Source organism: Misgurnus anguillicaudatus, chromosome 11 (genome assembly GCF_027580225.2).
Source record: "Misgurnus anguillicaudatus chromosome 11, ASM2758022v2, whole genome shotgun sequence".
NCBI lineage: Eukaryota > Metazoa > Chordata > Actinopteri > Cypriniformes > Cobitidae > Misgurnus > Misgurnus anguillicaudatus.
This window is the reverse complement of record NC_073347.2, coordinates 33225296-33241381: the sequence shown is the minus strand read 5'-3', so window position 1 is coordinate 33241381 and position 16086 is coordinate 33225296. Positions and strand designations below refer to the sequence as shown.

Genomic DNA, 16086 nt, shown 5'->3' with positions numbered 1-16086 from the left:
TCGAATATCTCTGAGTTTCAAGAATGGTGAAAGTTTGAGCAAAAGCTAATGTATAAATTGTCGGATATAGCCTACTTAATTTTCAAAATTTGTAACCACTAGAAAACTCGAAAAACATTTTTACAAGTTAGATGCATAATTTGTTGTGCACGATCTCTGAAAGCCAATGTTGTTATTTGAAATCACCTAAACAAACACGCCCCTACCCCAATATAATCTGGACCTTCTGTTGATAGACTCGCCCCACACATACGCAACCCAGACAGCAGTATCGGTTAGTAGAAAATACAGCAAGATTTATTACAGAAAATAAAAAACAAAGAATGCACAGAGAGTGCGTCCCTTTTATGTCAAAGCGTTTCTCAAAAATCGTGCACCCCGCCTTTAAAGGTTGTCTGGCCTTTTATCTACAACCAAAAAAGTTGACAAAATATGATACCACTGCAATATAAAAATTATTATTCAATGTTACAATATACAATAAAAAAATTAAAAGGCCAAACACACTTGATGAGCATTCTTTGGTTTTTATTTTCTGTAATAAATCTTGCTGTATTTTCTTGTAAATAAATTGAAAGAGGGTACACTGCCATCATGCGCAAACAAAAGTGACTTAAATGCACCTGACATTATAAACACTACGTAAATATGAACATCCCAGGAGGACTTAACAACAAAATGGCAAAACATCTAAAATGACTTACATGCATTAAAATTATAAATATTAGATACTTGCTTTTGGTTCCAGCATATTAGGCATCGACACTCCTCTATCCATTCTGGTGGTTGAACGATGATAATCCTGCACATACTAGAAACAAAACACGTCATGTCAGAAATAAATAAAAAATTCTCAAAGAAAATTACGTATTAGTATAAGGATGCATTTTAGACCACCATTTTAAAATCATTTACAAATAAGATTTCAGTAAGAATTTAGTATCGCATGCATGCATCATAGTATTTGGATTTGTTAATTTAAAGAGGAAATTATGTGTACTACATACCTGAAATTCTGCAAAAAAATAAAAATAAAGAGGTACAAGGTTTTTATTAAAATGTGAATGTAAAGATACAAAAGCTGTCACATGCACACATTTGCACCTATAAAGAATGCCTTAGTGGTACATATTGATACCAAATGTATACATACAGAATCTGTACCTAAATGGTACATACAATATTAGGACCTTTAAAAAAGGGTGCTGCCCAAGTTGCATGTATTCTGAGAGTGTAGACCTACATTTGATTGCAATCTGCTATCATTATAAACTTTCTTATGATTTAAGTCAATTACTGTAGAAAACATTACAACAAATAGATAGACTGACCTCTCACTCCACCACAAACATCCCCGTAACTGTTATACTGAGTGAAGTCAGTCGACTGAGGCTGCGACAGAATAAACAAACAATATTCTGCCATGGATTATATTAATGAAATATAAGTCTCACAGATGACATCAGAACACAAATCTTACCCGATGCAGTCCATTTCGTCCATATCCAGGCAATGAGCCCGTTTTAGAGGGTGAATCTGCAATGTTTAGAATGTAGTACATGTTTATCATTCTGACATCACAAGGGGAGCCAAATTTCAATGACCTATTTTTACATGTTTGCAGAGAGTGGTTTACCAAAACTAAGTTACTGGGTTGATCTTTTTCACATTTTCTAGGTTAATAGAAGCACTGGGGTCCCAATTACAGCACTTGAAAATGTTCATGATATGTCCCCTTTAAACAATTATTACAAATGATGCTTTGCTTTAAAGCCACAATATGTAGGCTTTCACCACTAGAGGCCGTTGTTACACAATAACGCAATAACGAACGCGCTTAATGACGTTATGAAAGAGAGTGAAAGTAGATGGGAGATATTGTTTTCACCATCCAGAGATGTTTGGAATTCGCTAATCATGTTCAAGGATGAGGTAATGAATTAATGCTTTATTACCTGGACATTATTTAATGCCATTGTAATGGATTAGCTGCAAGGCACAATAACTGCATGTTAGATGCGGTTTAAACGCCTCTTCCACATTTGTCCACTCGCGTTGCCATTGTTTCTATAACCAGAAAGGGGCTGGACACACCAAAACTTTTAAACGCGTCTGAAAACGCCTTGAGGATGCGAATGCCAGCTGTTTTTCAGCCGAGCGCTTTGGTAGCTCTAATACTTGAGCTGTGAGCCGGTTGGTTGCTGTGGTAATGTCCCACCCCTCCTCCATTGTGATTGGATGGCCGTGTGAGAACTGACATTGACGAGCGGAGCTTTTCACTCGAAGTTGAATCTCTTTCAACTCTCGATGCTCAGCACCGAGCGTGGAAAAACCGCCGAGCGCCGGTTTTTAGCGCGGAAAAAAAAACGCTAGCTGCTAGCTTATTTGAAAAACGCAGAGTTTCCATTAGAATCAATTGAAAACATGTGCCGGCAGGTAAAGCTTTGGTGTGCACGCCCCCAATCCGAGGGTAGTGGAGATCTTAAGTCACTAAAATGGTGACAATTACATGGGACGAGCCATTATTTAAAACAGGAATTTCAAGAATTCCTTGGAAATTTTGGAGATAATGTAAGTACACAACTGCATCAAATATGTCACACTGAGTGAGTGGTGTTGGATTTTTTAATATGAAAATCTTACATATTGTGGCTTTAAAAGGTTCTTCACAGCGATAAAAGTACTATTTTTGGTTCTGAATGTTAAAGGATCTTTATAAACCCATTTAGGTTCAAATGGTTCTCCTATGGCATCATGAAGCACCATAGGAGTACAGTGTGAAATCTAATGTCTTGAGGTCCAGTTCACCTGCATTAGCATTAGATTGATCAGGGTCGTGGCGCTGTGCTGACTGGCTCCGTGGGTGATGCTCGCGGGTCATCTCTTTCTCCTTCTCCTCCTTGAGAATCATTTTCCCTAAACCAGACTGGATCTACAATCACAGGCAGTAAACATCAGTAAATAACCGGATGATTATCGAACGCCGTTGCCTTTATTTTACAACAGACAGCTCTTAACTTTGTTGAGATGTTCCTCCTGAAGCTGTCTGCGTTTGTGCTGCTCCAACTCATCTTCTTCTCTCGATCTTCTCCTCCCGTCTGTCCCTAAAAATATCAACAGCAATTCACATTAACTGGACATGTTCATACACACAAAAACACCTGAGCCACCAAAGCTGGACTACAAATCCAGTCTATGATGCATTCATTACAAAATCAGGATGAAATCAGGATGTTATACCTCATGATAGCTCTGTGTCTACAACACATTCACTATTTAAAATAAACATGCAAGAAATTTGTGTATCATAGAAAGCAAAGACAAACATTTACATGAAGACAGACGACATAAATGTTTGAAGTCAATCTCAGAGTCAGGACTAGACATACTATGAATATTAATATCAATCCACACGAATAAAACTTTTTGTGTAGAAATAAACTATTTAAAAAAATAACTGGGGTAATAATAGAAGTATTTTACTGCCATCTGTTGACTCAAATCTTAGATAATTTGTCTGGGTTTGGTAGCAGGGGTTAATGAAATAGTTCACTCAAAAATAAAAAGGCACTTATTTTCAACCCAGCGTTAAATTAATTCAGAAAAACAACCCAGCATAGGTTAAATTACAACCCAATGAGTTGGGTTCATTCCTTTTGTGACCCAACACTACAAAATAACCCAGCATTTTTTCAAAGTGTGTGTCATAATTTACTGTTTATTGTTTATTTTCTACAAAGGTCTCCTTTTAAAAAGAGAAAATTAAAGAATACAGATATAAGGATCAGTAACTGATCCTAACATTCAAATTTTTGGGTGAACTATGAAAACAGATCATGTATCACGGTTGACCACAGTACCTAAGACAGCGTGAGAGATGGGGAAGGACCAGTTGTCGGTCTCTGTCTTTGCTGGGTTGTCTGGACCCGGGGCGTACGCTGAGGGAAATTTGGCCGATTTGATGATGTCATCAGCCGACTTGCTCTGGGCTGCAAAAGCAGCTGAATCTAGATCAATAAACGGGTGGAGCCGGACCATCAGGACAGGTGCGGCAAAACCAAAAGAAATGCTACCATAGCCATATGAGGCAAATGGTCATGAGTTTAAAGCTGTTTATTATCTGCTAGGGCTGGGCGGTATGACAGGTCAAGTGAAGGATGGTTTTAATAGATATAATTTGTGCTTTGTGTAATCACATGTGCACAAACATTTAAGCTTTGACAGAAAAGGATCTTTGACAAACCAAAAGTGGTTCTTCTATTGCATCCACATGAGAAAACCTTTAAAAACCTTTATTTTGCCATGTGGTTATTAAATATAAGTTTTTAAACTAAATTTCCAAGAATAACAACTATATTGTGATACAGTATATCCCACTATGATGAATACTTTGGTCATACCACCCACTCCCGTCTAAACATTCTTATCTCACTACTTAAATGATGTAAATTCATTATTTAGGATAATTTTATGGCGAGTGGAGATTATTGGTTATATGCCGGCATGCCGGAAAACGTGCACAGCTTCCATATCTTAGTCAAAATAAGCCATGCAGCAATGTGAGAAACCTTCGCTGGCTTTAAAACATATATCTGATATTGTTAATATAGGCTGTGGGATTTACAGTGGCAAGAAAAAGTATGTGAACCTTTTGTGAACCTTTTGTGATCTGTGATCCGATATTCATCTAAGGGTGTTGACAAACATAATGTGTTAAAAAATAACACAAAAAATTCCGATCTTTCATGTCTTTATTGAACAAATTCGTTTAACATTCAAAATGGCAGTGGAAAAATTGAATGGAACGTTTGGCGCGAATGATTTCAATGTTAAGTCAATGTAAAGATGTGTTGACATGCGTCTGGAGGTCTCGCAGTGCAAATGATGCATTTTGAGCAGTGCAAATCCGCCTCAATGACGCGCAAAAGATGCAACTTGAGCGTTGTCGCGGGAAACGCGCGAGTTGAAAAAATCTGAAATTTGGCAGAAAATAGCGCCACGTTAACCAATCAGGAGCTTGCGCTAGAAGTGACGTGATTATAGGAAACGAGTGGAGTCGCAGAAGCCCCTCCCATGATGTGAATGCGTGTGAATGTCTCGAATGACTAGAATTTCACGCGCAAAGTGAGTAAACTTAAAATGTTCAAGCATCCAACTACACGCTAATAGTGCGTTTTTGCCATTTCCACCGCGTTTGGTTTGAATCCAGCATTAGAATTAATAACTGGTTGGCCCCCCATGGGCAGCAATAACCTCAACCAGGCGCTTCCTGTACAACCCAGTCTCACCCCATGTCGTCAACACTTGACGACACTCGACCACCCGTCAACACGTGACGCGGAGGGTATACCTTTCGCGTCATTTTTTGACGAACTGGGGACTTCAATACTATTACGTCCGTTGCATTCTCTTCTCCTATTTTCTTACCATTTTCGCGTCGGTTTAGGGTTAGATTTACATAATGACATCCCTACCCAAACCTAACTCTAACCCCAACGCCAGGTGACAACTGTTTCTAACCCCAACGCCAGGTGACAACTGTTTAATTTCGCGTACACTGTTTAATTTCGCGTAATCTAACCCTAAACCGACGCGAAAATGGTAAGAAAATAGGAGAAGAGAATGCAACGGACGTAATAGTATTGAAGTCCCCAGTTCGTCAAAAAATGACGCGAAAGGTATACCCTCCGCGTCACATATTGACGAATGGTCAAGTGTCGTCAAATATTGACGACATGGGGTGAGACTGTGTTACCTGTATCTGTGGATCAGACCTGCACATCATTGAGGAGAAATTTTATCCCATTCTTCCTGGCAGAATTGCTTTAGCGCTGTCATATTATATGGATGTCTCATGTATGGCCCTCTTCAAGTCAATCCATAGCATCTCTATTGGGTTGATGTCTGGCCTCTGACTTGGCCACTTCAAAAGGATTTCGTTTTTCTGAAGCCATTCTGTTGTGGACTTGCTAATGTGTTTTGGGTCATTGTCCTGTTGCTACACAGCTACATAGTTTCAGCTGACGTATAGACATTCTCACATTATCCTTAAGAATTGTCTGATATACTTGGGAATTCATCTTCCTCTCAATGATTGCAAGCTGGCCAGGCCCAGAGGCCCAAATCATGATGTTTCCTCCACCATACTTTACCAGTTGGGATGATGTTTTCATTATGCCGTGCCCTCTATGCCAGATGTAGGGTTGTGTGTTTTTTCCAAATAGTTTAAACTTTGTTTCATCAGTCCACAAGACATTTTGCCAATACCACAGTGGAGTGTCAATGTGCTCTTTTGCAAACTTCAGGCATGCAGCAATGTTATTTTTTAGTAAGCAGAGGTGTCCTGCCATGGATTGTTCAGTGTTTTATGTATTGTAGACTTATGAACAGAGATGTTAGCAAGTTCCAATGATGCCTTCAAATCTTCGGCTGTCATTTGGGGTTGTTTTTTTACCTCAATGATGAGTCTTCGTTGGCTCTTGGTAATATTTTGACTGGGCGCCCACTTCTTGGTAGAGTAGCAACCCAACGTGTCTCCATTTGTAGACTGATGAATTTTTAAAGTCTTTAAAATAACTTTGTAAAATTCTTGATTGTAGCTCCTCTGAAAGTTTTTTTAGCGAGGCATGGCTAGTGCAGAGCAACTCCAAAAGTTTGAGGGATTTTTATCAGTCAAAATAGCTGTAGTCCACACCTCCAAATGTATTATCTTAACAAGACTCCAGGTGTGCTACAACCTGACTCAAATTAGCTTTTTTGATGTCATTTACTCACAGATTCACATACTTTTTCCACAAGCACTATGAGGTATTTTGGTTGTTCTCAATAAAGACATGAAAGATCAGAATTATTTTCTGTTATTATTTTTAGACACATTATGTTTGTCATACTCATTTAATGACAAATTTATTCAGAAAACTATGAAATTCCAAAAGGTTCACGTACTTTTTTACCACTGTACTGTATGCTATAGTATACAGTGTGTATCTCTGGACGGCTATCATGAATGTAAAGAATGGCCATCAGTTTAAGATGTAGCCTAATGTTGTCAGTGCTTGTTGAACATGTATATGTATATGTGAGGTACAATTTTTTATTATTATTGAATAATTGGTTGCTTTTCATTGTACAAATGTCTCTGACAAGATAAGCGAATACAGTGATGATATCCTAAAGAGAGAGGCGGGGGGCAACTTTTACTTTACACAAGCACTAACAAAGCATAATATCCAAAAGATGAAATACACTGAGAAAACAGTATATTTACTGTATACAGTAAAAAATACTTAAACATAATTGGTTAACCATGACTGTGGAAACACTAAAGGAGGCACTCATATGTTACTATGCAGTACTATGCAGATATGAACAGGTCTATCTTGCAACAACTATATTTGCAAGGTTTGATATTATCGGTGATTATGGGTTAAAGGGACACTTCACTTTTTTGAAAATATGCTCAATTTCCAGCTCCCCTAGAATTAAACATTTGATTTTTACCACTTTGGAATCCATTCAGCTGATCTTCGGGTCTGGCGCTAGCACTTTTAGCACAGCTTAGCATAATCCATTGAATCTGATTAGACTATTAGCTTCGCGCTAAAAAATAACAAATTTTTCCTTTTTAAAACTTGTGTACTAAGACCGACAGAAAATTAAAAGTTGCAAGAGTCAAAATAGGAAAAATATTGAAAGTCTTTGGTTAAATCAAATGTTTAACTCTAGGGGAGCTGGAAAGTGAGCATATTTTCAAAAGAAGTGGAGTGTCCCTTTAAAGGTCATGTTTAACTCTTTCCCCGCCAGCGTTTTTTAAAAAAGTTGCCGGCCAGCGCCAGCATTTTTTATGATTTTCACAAAAGTTTAATGGCTTCCAGAAAATGTTCTTCTTCAAATATATAAACATACAATATATCAAATGAAAGAACAGACCCTCTGCTTTCAAACAAAAAAACCCCCGTTTCATCCTACTTTGAGTAGTTATTTTGTAATCAGCTTTTGAATATGGGTAGGTTTCTGCAAAAACACCACATTTTGAGCAAAAAGCAGAGATAATTCTATTTTTGTGACGGACTTTTCATAGAGATCCCATTCAGAGCGATCTTTAAAACAGACACGGACATGCAGCAGCTTGCCATAGGGCAATACTTCCGGGTTTAAAAAGTTGCGGAACCACCTAGTGGATAATAGCGGTATTGCGGAAAGACGGAAATACTCGTCATTGGCGAGGAAGCGTTTTCTCTTGATTGACGAGATATCTCGTCAATGGCGGGGAAAGAGTTAATGAAGATTGTTCGATTCATATGTAAAGTGAAATAGGCTCAGTTGAGAAGACTTCAAACAGTACTTACATGTTTACATTGACGTGGTTCAATAGCACACAAGCAGATATTAATGAGGTGAAGCGACTCACAGTTTCCAAATAAAAAACAAACAAAACATAGAAATATGGTAAAATGACATACATACTATAAGTAGGGTGAAAATATTTTCAACATGATCAAATCTCTTTTCACTAGTTTGTCCTATTTAACAAAACATTTATGCCACCCGAAGCTGTTTACCACATACTTGTTAAGATTATTCATTTTTATTTTACTTATTTAGCACTTTACACACGAGCAACCGTTTAAGCGTTTAAGCCCTGCTGTTATGAGTCGGTCAGTATTAAAGGCGGAGTCCACGATGTTTGAAAAACGCTTTGGAAAAGGAGACGGGCCGACTACCAAAACACACTTATAGCCAATCAGCAGTAAGGAGCGTGTCTACTAACCGACATCCTTGCCGGGTTGCGTATGTGTGGGGCGGGTCTATCAACAGAAGGTCCAGATTCTATTGGGGTAGGGGCGTGTTTGTTTAGGTGATTTCAAATATCAACATTGGCTTTCAAACATCGTGGACTCCGCCTTTAAGTAGACCATACAGCCTTATTGAACACTTAAGCATATATGACACAGAGCTTATTGTGCATTAATGTTTGCAATAATAAAACACTTTGTCATTTTAAAAGTGGTCTATTAAAAAGGTTGCAGATCATTGTTGTAATAAATATTGGCATTTAAGCACTCAGCCAAATGTGATTTTTACAATGCAATGCTATAAAATCTCTCAAAATGTAATTGTTGTTTAATGTTAATGTGCTGAGTCTGAAGAACTGTACCATATTGTTTGTAGATCGGTGGTTTTCTATAGATGTTTATCCCTTGATCTGAAAGACACAAACAGTTACATGAAAGCATGTTAAAGTAGAGATGCAAAGTACTATCGGCACGTTGATATTAAAAATGTCATTAATAAAATTTTGTGTATATTCATACAGAGGCATTCATATTCATATTTACTTGAAGGGGTGTGGATAAAAATGACATGACACCTTCATAATCATGACATGCCACGTGTCATGAACATGGAGGAGCTTTTATGCACATTTATAACAACTGTCATTAAGTGTCATTTGTTCAGTTGTGTCTTTTTTATGCAAAGATGACATTGTTTGAAATGTCTTTGTTAAGACAACTTGACATAAACCAATACATCATAACTTGTCAAAAAACATGACATAGCAGAATAATTATCAAACTTAAGAAACTACCTAGCTTTATGGGTTAACATTACATTAAAAAGTCATTAAGTGTTAATACTCTGTCAAATAGTTTTATAACAGCATCATGAATATTTTTCTTGACCTCAACTACAGTGATACAAATTGAACTTGTAATAAAAATGTCAAAGTCAAAAGTGTTAATACAATGTTAAATAATTTTATAACAGCAACATAAATATTTTTCTTGACCTCAACTGCAGTGGTTCAAATTAAAATGTAAAAATGTCAATAAATAAATACCTTAACAAAATGCAACAGACACGTAAAAAGATTATACTTAACTTTATGAGATAATGCAATAAAATTTAATTTTATCAATTTTAATTATTATTATTGGATTATTAGATTTTATTTCTTAAACACTGGAGGAATAAAAAAAACATAATGAACTGAAGAATATTCATGAATTTGTTAGAGTATAATGACATTTTAATGACAAATTCAACTTGTATCACTGGTAAAAAAATGATCATTTATGTTTTATTGGTAATGTCAAGTTGTTATGACAAGTTATGATTTACAATAATGCGCGACACAAGTGTCTTTTGCTAGTTTCCACCCTGCGCAATGATCATTTTCACGTTTAGCGCCACATTGTTTAAATAGCAAATGCATTTGCGCCCCCTTTTGCGCCCATGGGCATTCTGGTCTGAAAACGAGGTGTGTTTAGGTGCATTGTTGGCGTGTTGCTATTTTGAGGCAACTAAAATAGACTACGCCATTGACCAACAAAAACCTGCTCTAAAGTCTAAAGTCAATGGTGCAATATGTTTTTTGTTATTTAAAGAGCGCATTAGTAATATGAGCTATAAAAGGGACGACAACGTGGGTTTGCTAATCACACACATGAATGCGCAGCAGCACAAAAACGTTTTTTTAATATGAAAGATTAAAGGATTGAATGTAAAAGATTATTATTGAGTATCTTGGAGATAAATGAGGACTTATTATGAGACGTTAAGGCACAAAGAGCTGCTTCACCTGCAGCCTGTAAGTAAATAAATGCTTTGCTTTAAACAAATGAATCTGTTTTTAAATGCTTTTTTAAATGCTACCTCACGGATTTATTGTATATGATGACTCTGTACCTGTGGATATGGTGAGATGAGAAACATTTTTAAGTAATGCTTAAAAAAAACTGACGCTGTCCAAGTGCTGAAACGTGAGGAGAGCCGTTTGTAAATTCTTTATCTCCTATTTGTTACAAATAAAGTATTTTTAGACTACAAACCTTTTCTTACATACTTGTAAATAATTTTTTGATGATATTGGATAGCCATACATTTAAAGAAATTAAAAGCCTGCTTTTTTACTTTCATGACTAAAAGAAAATGGGTTTTAAAGGTTTTAATGAAAAAATAACAATTTCAATACAAGTGAAAACAACACAATTATTTAACATTAATCTTAAACTGGGGATCTTCTTCCTCCACTTAGTTTTTCACTTTACAAAGTCCGTCATCTAAATAGGGATTAAACATTGCGCCAGCGCAACTGGCTTTTAAAGGGGATGAGAGCTGAGACTCCCATTGGCTTATTGCACGTTATGCCCAAAATACTCCCATTACTCATTAAAAAAAGGACCAACCCTTTTCGACCATGCGCTCGGCGCACAAACCATTTTTCCCGTCGTTAAATTTGCAAAAGTGGATTCGGACACGCCCATTCAGACATTGCGCTGTGCGCTTTAGATTATGCGCTTAGATTGTTAAAATAGGGCCCTTAATGACAGTTGTCATAAATGTGCATAAAATCTTCTTCATGTTCATGAGACATGTCATGTCATGATTATGAAGGTGTTATGTCAGTCTTATGAACACCCCTTCAAGTAAAGTGTTACCAAACAACCTACTATTTTAAGTTTTTGCAATAACTTGATATAACTTAAAAGATTAGGTTAATAATAGGTTTTATAAGTTAAAGTAACCTAAAACTATATGTTGATTTGACAAAATGCTGCATTTTTTACAGTGCATAAATTAAATATCGTGCATCACTACTTTAAGTATTAATCTCATAAGCATAAAAACGTAATAACGACAACATGAGCAATAGTACTGGTGAGGTTTGTCTTAGCATAACTACACGTTTTCAGAAATTGCACATATAATATCAACAGAAACAACAGAATATCAAGACATTAACAAACAAACTGCACATAGATATTAGACCAAAAACATTTTAGCACACTTTTAAAACTAAAATTTACAATTCAACATGTGTCATATTGTGAAGACTGATGAAACCACTGAGAGTCTGAAAACAGCTTTCAGATGCATTACACAACAATTTTTTATATATTCCTTTAAGACAGAAAGACAGAGGTAAAGACAAGCAGACATACAGTAAAAGAGACAGCAAAGTGTTGTGAAAATGTGCTTTGAGGTGCATGCTGAGATTGACAGACAGCTGGACATTGACAGGGCCACTTGAAGACACCTACAGTACCTGGCAGGTGAAAATGTTTAGGGGTCAGAGAGAGAGGAGGGGTGCTGGCACCTGGAGAACTCCGACCGCTGGACGGCTCAGTGCCTCCAATCAGAAACAAGGTCAATGGTTAGGTGAGTTAAAATGCTTTTGAGAGGATCTGGGATAACTAAATCTGGATACTGGGGTGAGAAAGAATTTATAACACACAAACCCGTCAAACTACACTAACTTTAGTGTTTATGTGTGAGGATGTAACTCACCAGGTCTGTGGAAGTGTTGTGGTGAGCGGGACAGGGCCGGTGTGTAATTGTAGCGGCTGTAAATGGGTGAGCCGATGGAGCCCTGACTTGTAGACCTATGGAGAATGCGTTCTCTCATATCATAATAACCCTGAAAGACAAAAACAGCAAATATTTCAAGCTACACACTTAATAAATGTTCCTAAAATGTTTTAGGCAGACTGTATTGTTGCATAAATAACCTTTAAAGGGATAGTTCACTCAAAACTAAAAATGTTGTCATCATTTATTCGCCCTTATGTTGTAACAAACATTTCGTTCTTCTGCCGAAGATATTTTGAGCAATGTTTATGACCAAACTGTCTGTATTGACATCAATAGTAGTATTGTTTTCTTACTATGGAAGTCAATGGTGCTTTGCTTCCTGCTTCATAACAAATATCATCCTTTGTGTTCAACAGAATGACTACAGGTTTATAACAACATGAGGTTAAGTAAATGATGACAGAATTTTCATTTTTGGGTGAACTATCCCTTTAAGAACATTTCAAAAAAACAAAATGGTTCCTTTAAATGGTTGTTGGGGAACCAAAATAGTGCTATGGGCATTGCTGCAAATTAGCTTTCTTAGCATCTTTATTTTGCAGTAACGCCTTGTATACAAATGTGCCACCAGGCATAAAAAACACATTTCTCTGGCCAAAAATATATTTTAAATATATGCTAAATACATTTTGTAGAAAGTAATGAATTTGGACATATACAGTATTTAGTTTTACCTTCATATATCAACAAGTATTTAAACATGTATTTCAAGGGCAACCAAATACATTTCAAATTTTACATCCCATGTGGCAAAATGTATTTTTTGCCAAATATATATTTGAAATATATGTTAAATAAGTATATTTTTGAAGTTTAAAATATATTTAATTTGAACCTTTAAAAAAGTGTTCGTACAAAGAAAGTTTTTTTTCCATTGCATCATGAATATATTTTCTTGGATTAAAATATATATAGAGGGCTAAATATTTTTTTAAACTTTAAAATTTATTTATTTAAAAAAATATATTTCAAAATATACAAAAAAATGCCCACAAATATATAGATGAAAAATATATTTTTGTAAACATATTCCAAAATATATTTCAGCAAATATTTTTTTGCCCTTTTTTGTATATTATTTCAATATATTTAAAAATGTATTTAAAAATAGACTTTTTTTGCGGTATGGGGGTGGGTGTTAACATTTACATCCATTTTAAAGCTAGAGATTTTACATTTCTGCTATTCATTGAACTATCAAAGTAATTTTACACATTTAAAGCATAATTTAAACAACTTAGTGTGTACTGTCAAATTCAACTCAACTCAAACTATCATTACATGATAAATAACATGATAAGTTTTCACGTTTAACACAAAATTAGATGTCAAACTCTAGTTTTTTAATATGAAAAAATTATTAAAAATTTAAATGTATTTTGGTTTACTAAGTTAGTTATGTCCGAGTTGTATAAGTAGTTTTTTTCTTTATATTCTCTATTGCCCTAAAGAATAAGAAAGAATAAGTGCTTTATAACATTTTTAAGACATTAGCAAATTGACTGAATCTAAATCTGACTTACATCAGTCGGTGTAGGTGACCTGGTCTGAAACAAGACACAAATAAACAAGTCAAAACAAAAGATGTTATTTGTCAAATACATTTGCAATTGATTATTGAATAAAAAATATGCTATGAACAAACTGGGGTCATACTTCACTAATCAAAACATTTATTACTTTTTCTGAATGCAGAATGCATTTATACAAAGCAATAAGGACTACGAGTAAAAATTAGTCAATACTGGCAAAATCTGGCACATTTTACATATTATTAACGTACACTGTCCGTGATTAAATAAATAAACGAGAAAGCATTTAAAATATAACATAAGAGAAACATGTAACATCTAAGAAGGCGAATTTGACATCTAACAAAATAAAGTATTGTGATGTTAATTTTAAATACAAATTATTGGATTACAATAAGAATATGCATAAAAATTATAAAAAAATAGACATAAAACATTGGAGGTATAAATGAGAGATTTGATGGCCTATTAATGCACAGATGAAAGATCATGTGACTAACTTACTCTGTCATCTGGCTTGGGTGAACATTCTCTCCTGGAGCTCTGAAGCTGTTAACAGAAGATGATGTGAAAATAAAGTACACGTGTGTCCACTGAATATATGAGAGAAAATGATTAATGTGGACTACTGTAAGCAGTTTGTAACATCCATAAATAATATATGACACAGTACACATTTAAATAGAGCCATTCTCGCTGTCAATATTGAAAGGACAAACTTGGCTTTCTCTAAACTCTGCATCAATGCAAGCTCACCGCATTGCATTCTGGGATAGCAAACAAATGCAAAGCTCAGAATTTTGCCAAAATGAATTATCTTAAAACAGACAAATTTTACTGCCTCTGTCTGGAGCGGCGTCGACTCTGTGAGACCTAAAAATGCTATTTTATTTATTTTTTGGACATCCCATTACCTCTCCCACACTCTCCATCTCCTCCGACTCATCCAGTGATGTGGTATAAAGAGGCTCATAGTTGATTAGATCTGGACGCTCAATGTCATAAATGGCTTTGACTTTGGGAATGGCTGCTAAATCTCTGTAATCAAGGATCTCATTGTCTACTTTTGCCTAGGAGGAAAGAAACACACACATATATACAGAAAGAAGTTTACACAGCACATGTAACACACAACCTAGATAAGCTCTCAAAACAAAGCTGTGCAGTTTCCACAAGAAGTATGGGTTAGAAACAAAAATGCAAAAATAGACCGTTTGGACTGTAAAGCCCAATTTACACTCCTGCGTCGATAGTATGCCGTAGCCTACGCGTAGACGCTAACCCCGTGCCGTTACTTGCACCTCTCAATAAAATGTAACAACAAATCAGTTCTACGTGGACTGTAAGCACTGTGATTGGTCTGCTAAAGCCCCTCCCGTCAGGTAAAAAAATATGCGTCTCATTTTCTATTTATATGTATGTATATATATATATGTATATGCATTTCTGCTTACGATAAAAACAAAGATGGACAAAGTTGAGGAGCTAAATTTAACAACTCAAGCTGCAACAAAGGTGCTGTTTATTTTACAGCCATCACTGCTGATACTTCTCAAACAACGTACATAAGTTACCTCTTCTTCGGCTTTTACTTTAATACTGCCTGTGGACATTGCCTACTAGTGATCTACATGTGTAAATACATCTGAAGTATAAATGAAAATGAATGCGTAATGCGAGAAAAATGGCCAATTTTGTGGGCAGATTGTGTATTTATACTGATATACTTACATATAAAGTGTGACCCGGTGAGCCAGGTATGCTTGAACCAGGTCGGGAACATATACTCTCAGACGATGAGCGTGTCGGCTGTAAAAGAAGCAGAAGTTTAGAGCAAACAGCCCAGAATCACCTGGCAGTATTAAATTTTCACTGTGTAGATTTTTAGCGGCATCTAGAGGTGAGATTGTGAATTGTAACCAACGGCTCAGTCCACACAGCTCATTTCTCTGGCCAAAATTCAAGGATCAAAATGCATTTCTCTGGCCAAAAATGTTTTTGAAATAATGAAAAATATTGAAAAATTTATTTTAACTTTTAACCATATATTTCAGAAAGTATTTCAAAGGCAACAAATACATTTCTAATTTTACAAACCATACAGCACAAAATAGATTTTTCCTGTCAAAATCTACGTTTTTATAGTATAATATGTATAAAGTACAAGTAAATCTATGTG

The 16086-nt window shown here is 35.7% G+C and overlaps 1 protein-coding gene across 15 annotated transcripts in view; it reads right to left on the bottom strand.

Moving 5' to 3' along the window:
* Positions 1-16086, bottom strand: part of ablim1a (actin binding LIM protein 1a) — a 57382-nt gene that overhangs the window by 2737 nt on the left and 38559 nt on the right. For 6 of the 15 annotated variants that reach the window (XR_012372253.1, XR_012372245.1, XR_012372244.1 and 3 more), the window contains 12 exons: positions 15639-15716; positions 14822-14977; positions 14412-14456; positions 13899-13922; positions 12292-12421; positions 12050-12133; positions 9158-9205; positions 3861-4007; positions 3019-3104; positions 2809-2932; positions 1481-1536; positions 737-1392 (listed from right to left, as the gene is read on the bottom strand). Coding sequence is in view for 1 of the 15 variants with exons in the window: in XM_055170123.2 (XP_055026098.2) it covers positions 737-811; positions 1008-1015; positions 1332-1392; positions 1481-1536; positions 2809-2932; positions 3019-3104; positions 3861-4007; positions 9158-9205; positions 12050-12133; positions 12292-12421; positions 13899-13922; positions 14412-14456; positions 14822-14977; positions 15639-15716 (1122 nt within the window). In the remaining 14 variants the exon portion in view is untranslated. Of the gene's footprint in view, positions 1-732; positions 1393-1480; positions 1537-2808; positions 2933-3018; positions 3105-3860; positions 4008-9157; positions 9206-12049; positions 12134-12291; positions 12422-13898; positions 13923-14411; positions 14457-14821; positions 14978-15638; positions 15717-16086 lie in introns of all 15 variants that reach the window. The other 9 variants (XM_055170123.2, XR_008635052.2, XR_012372246.1 and 6 more) reach the window with 9 other exon arrangements.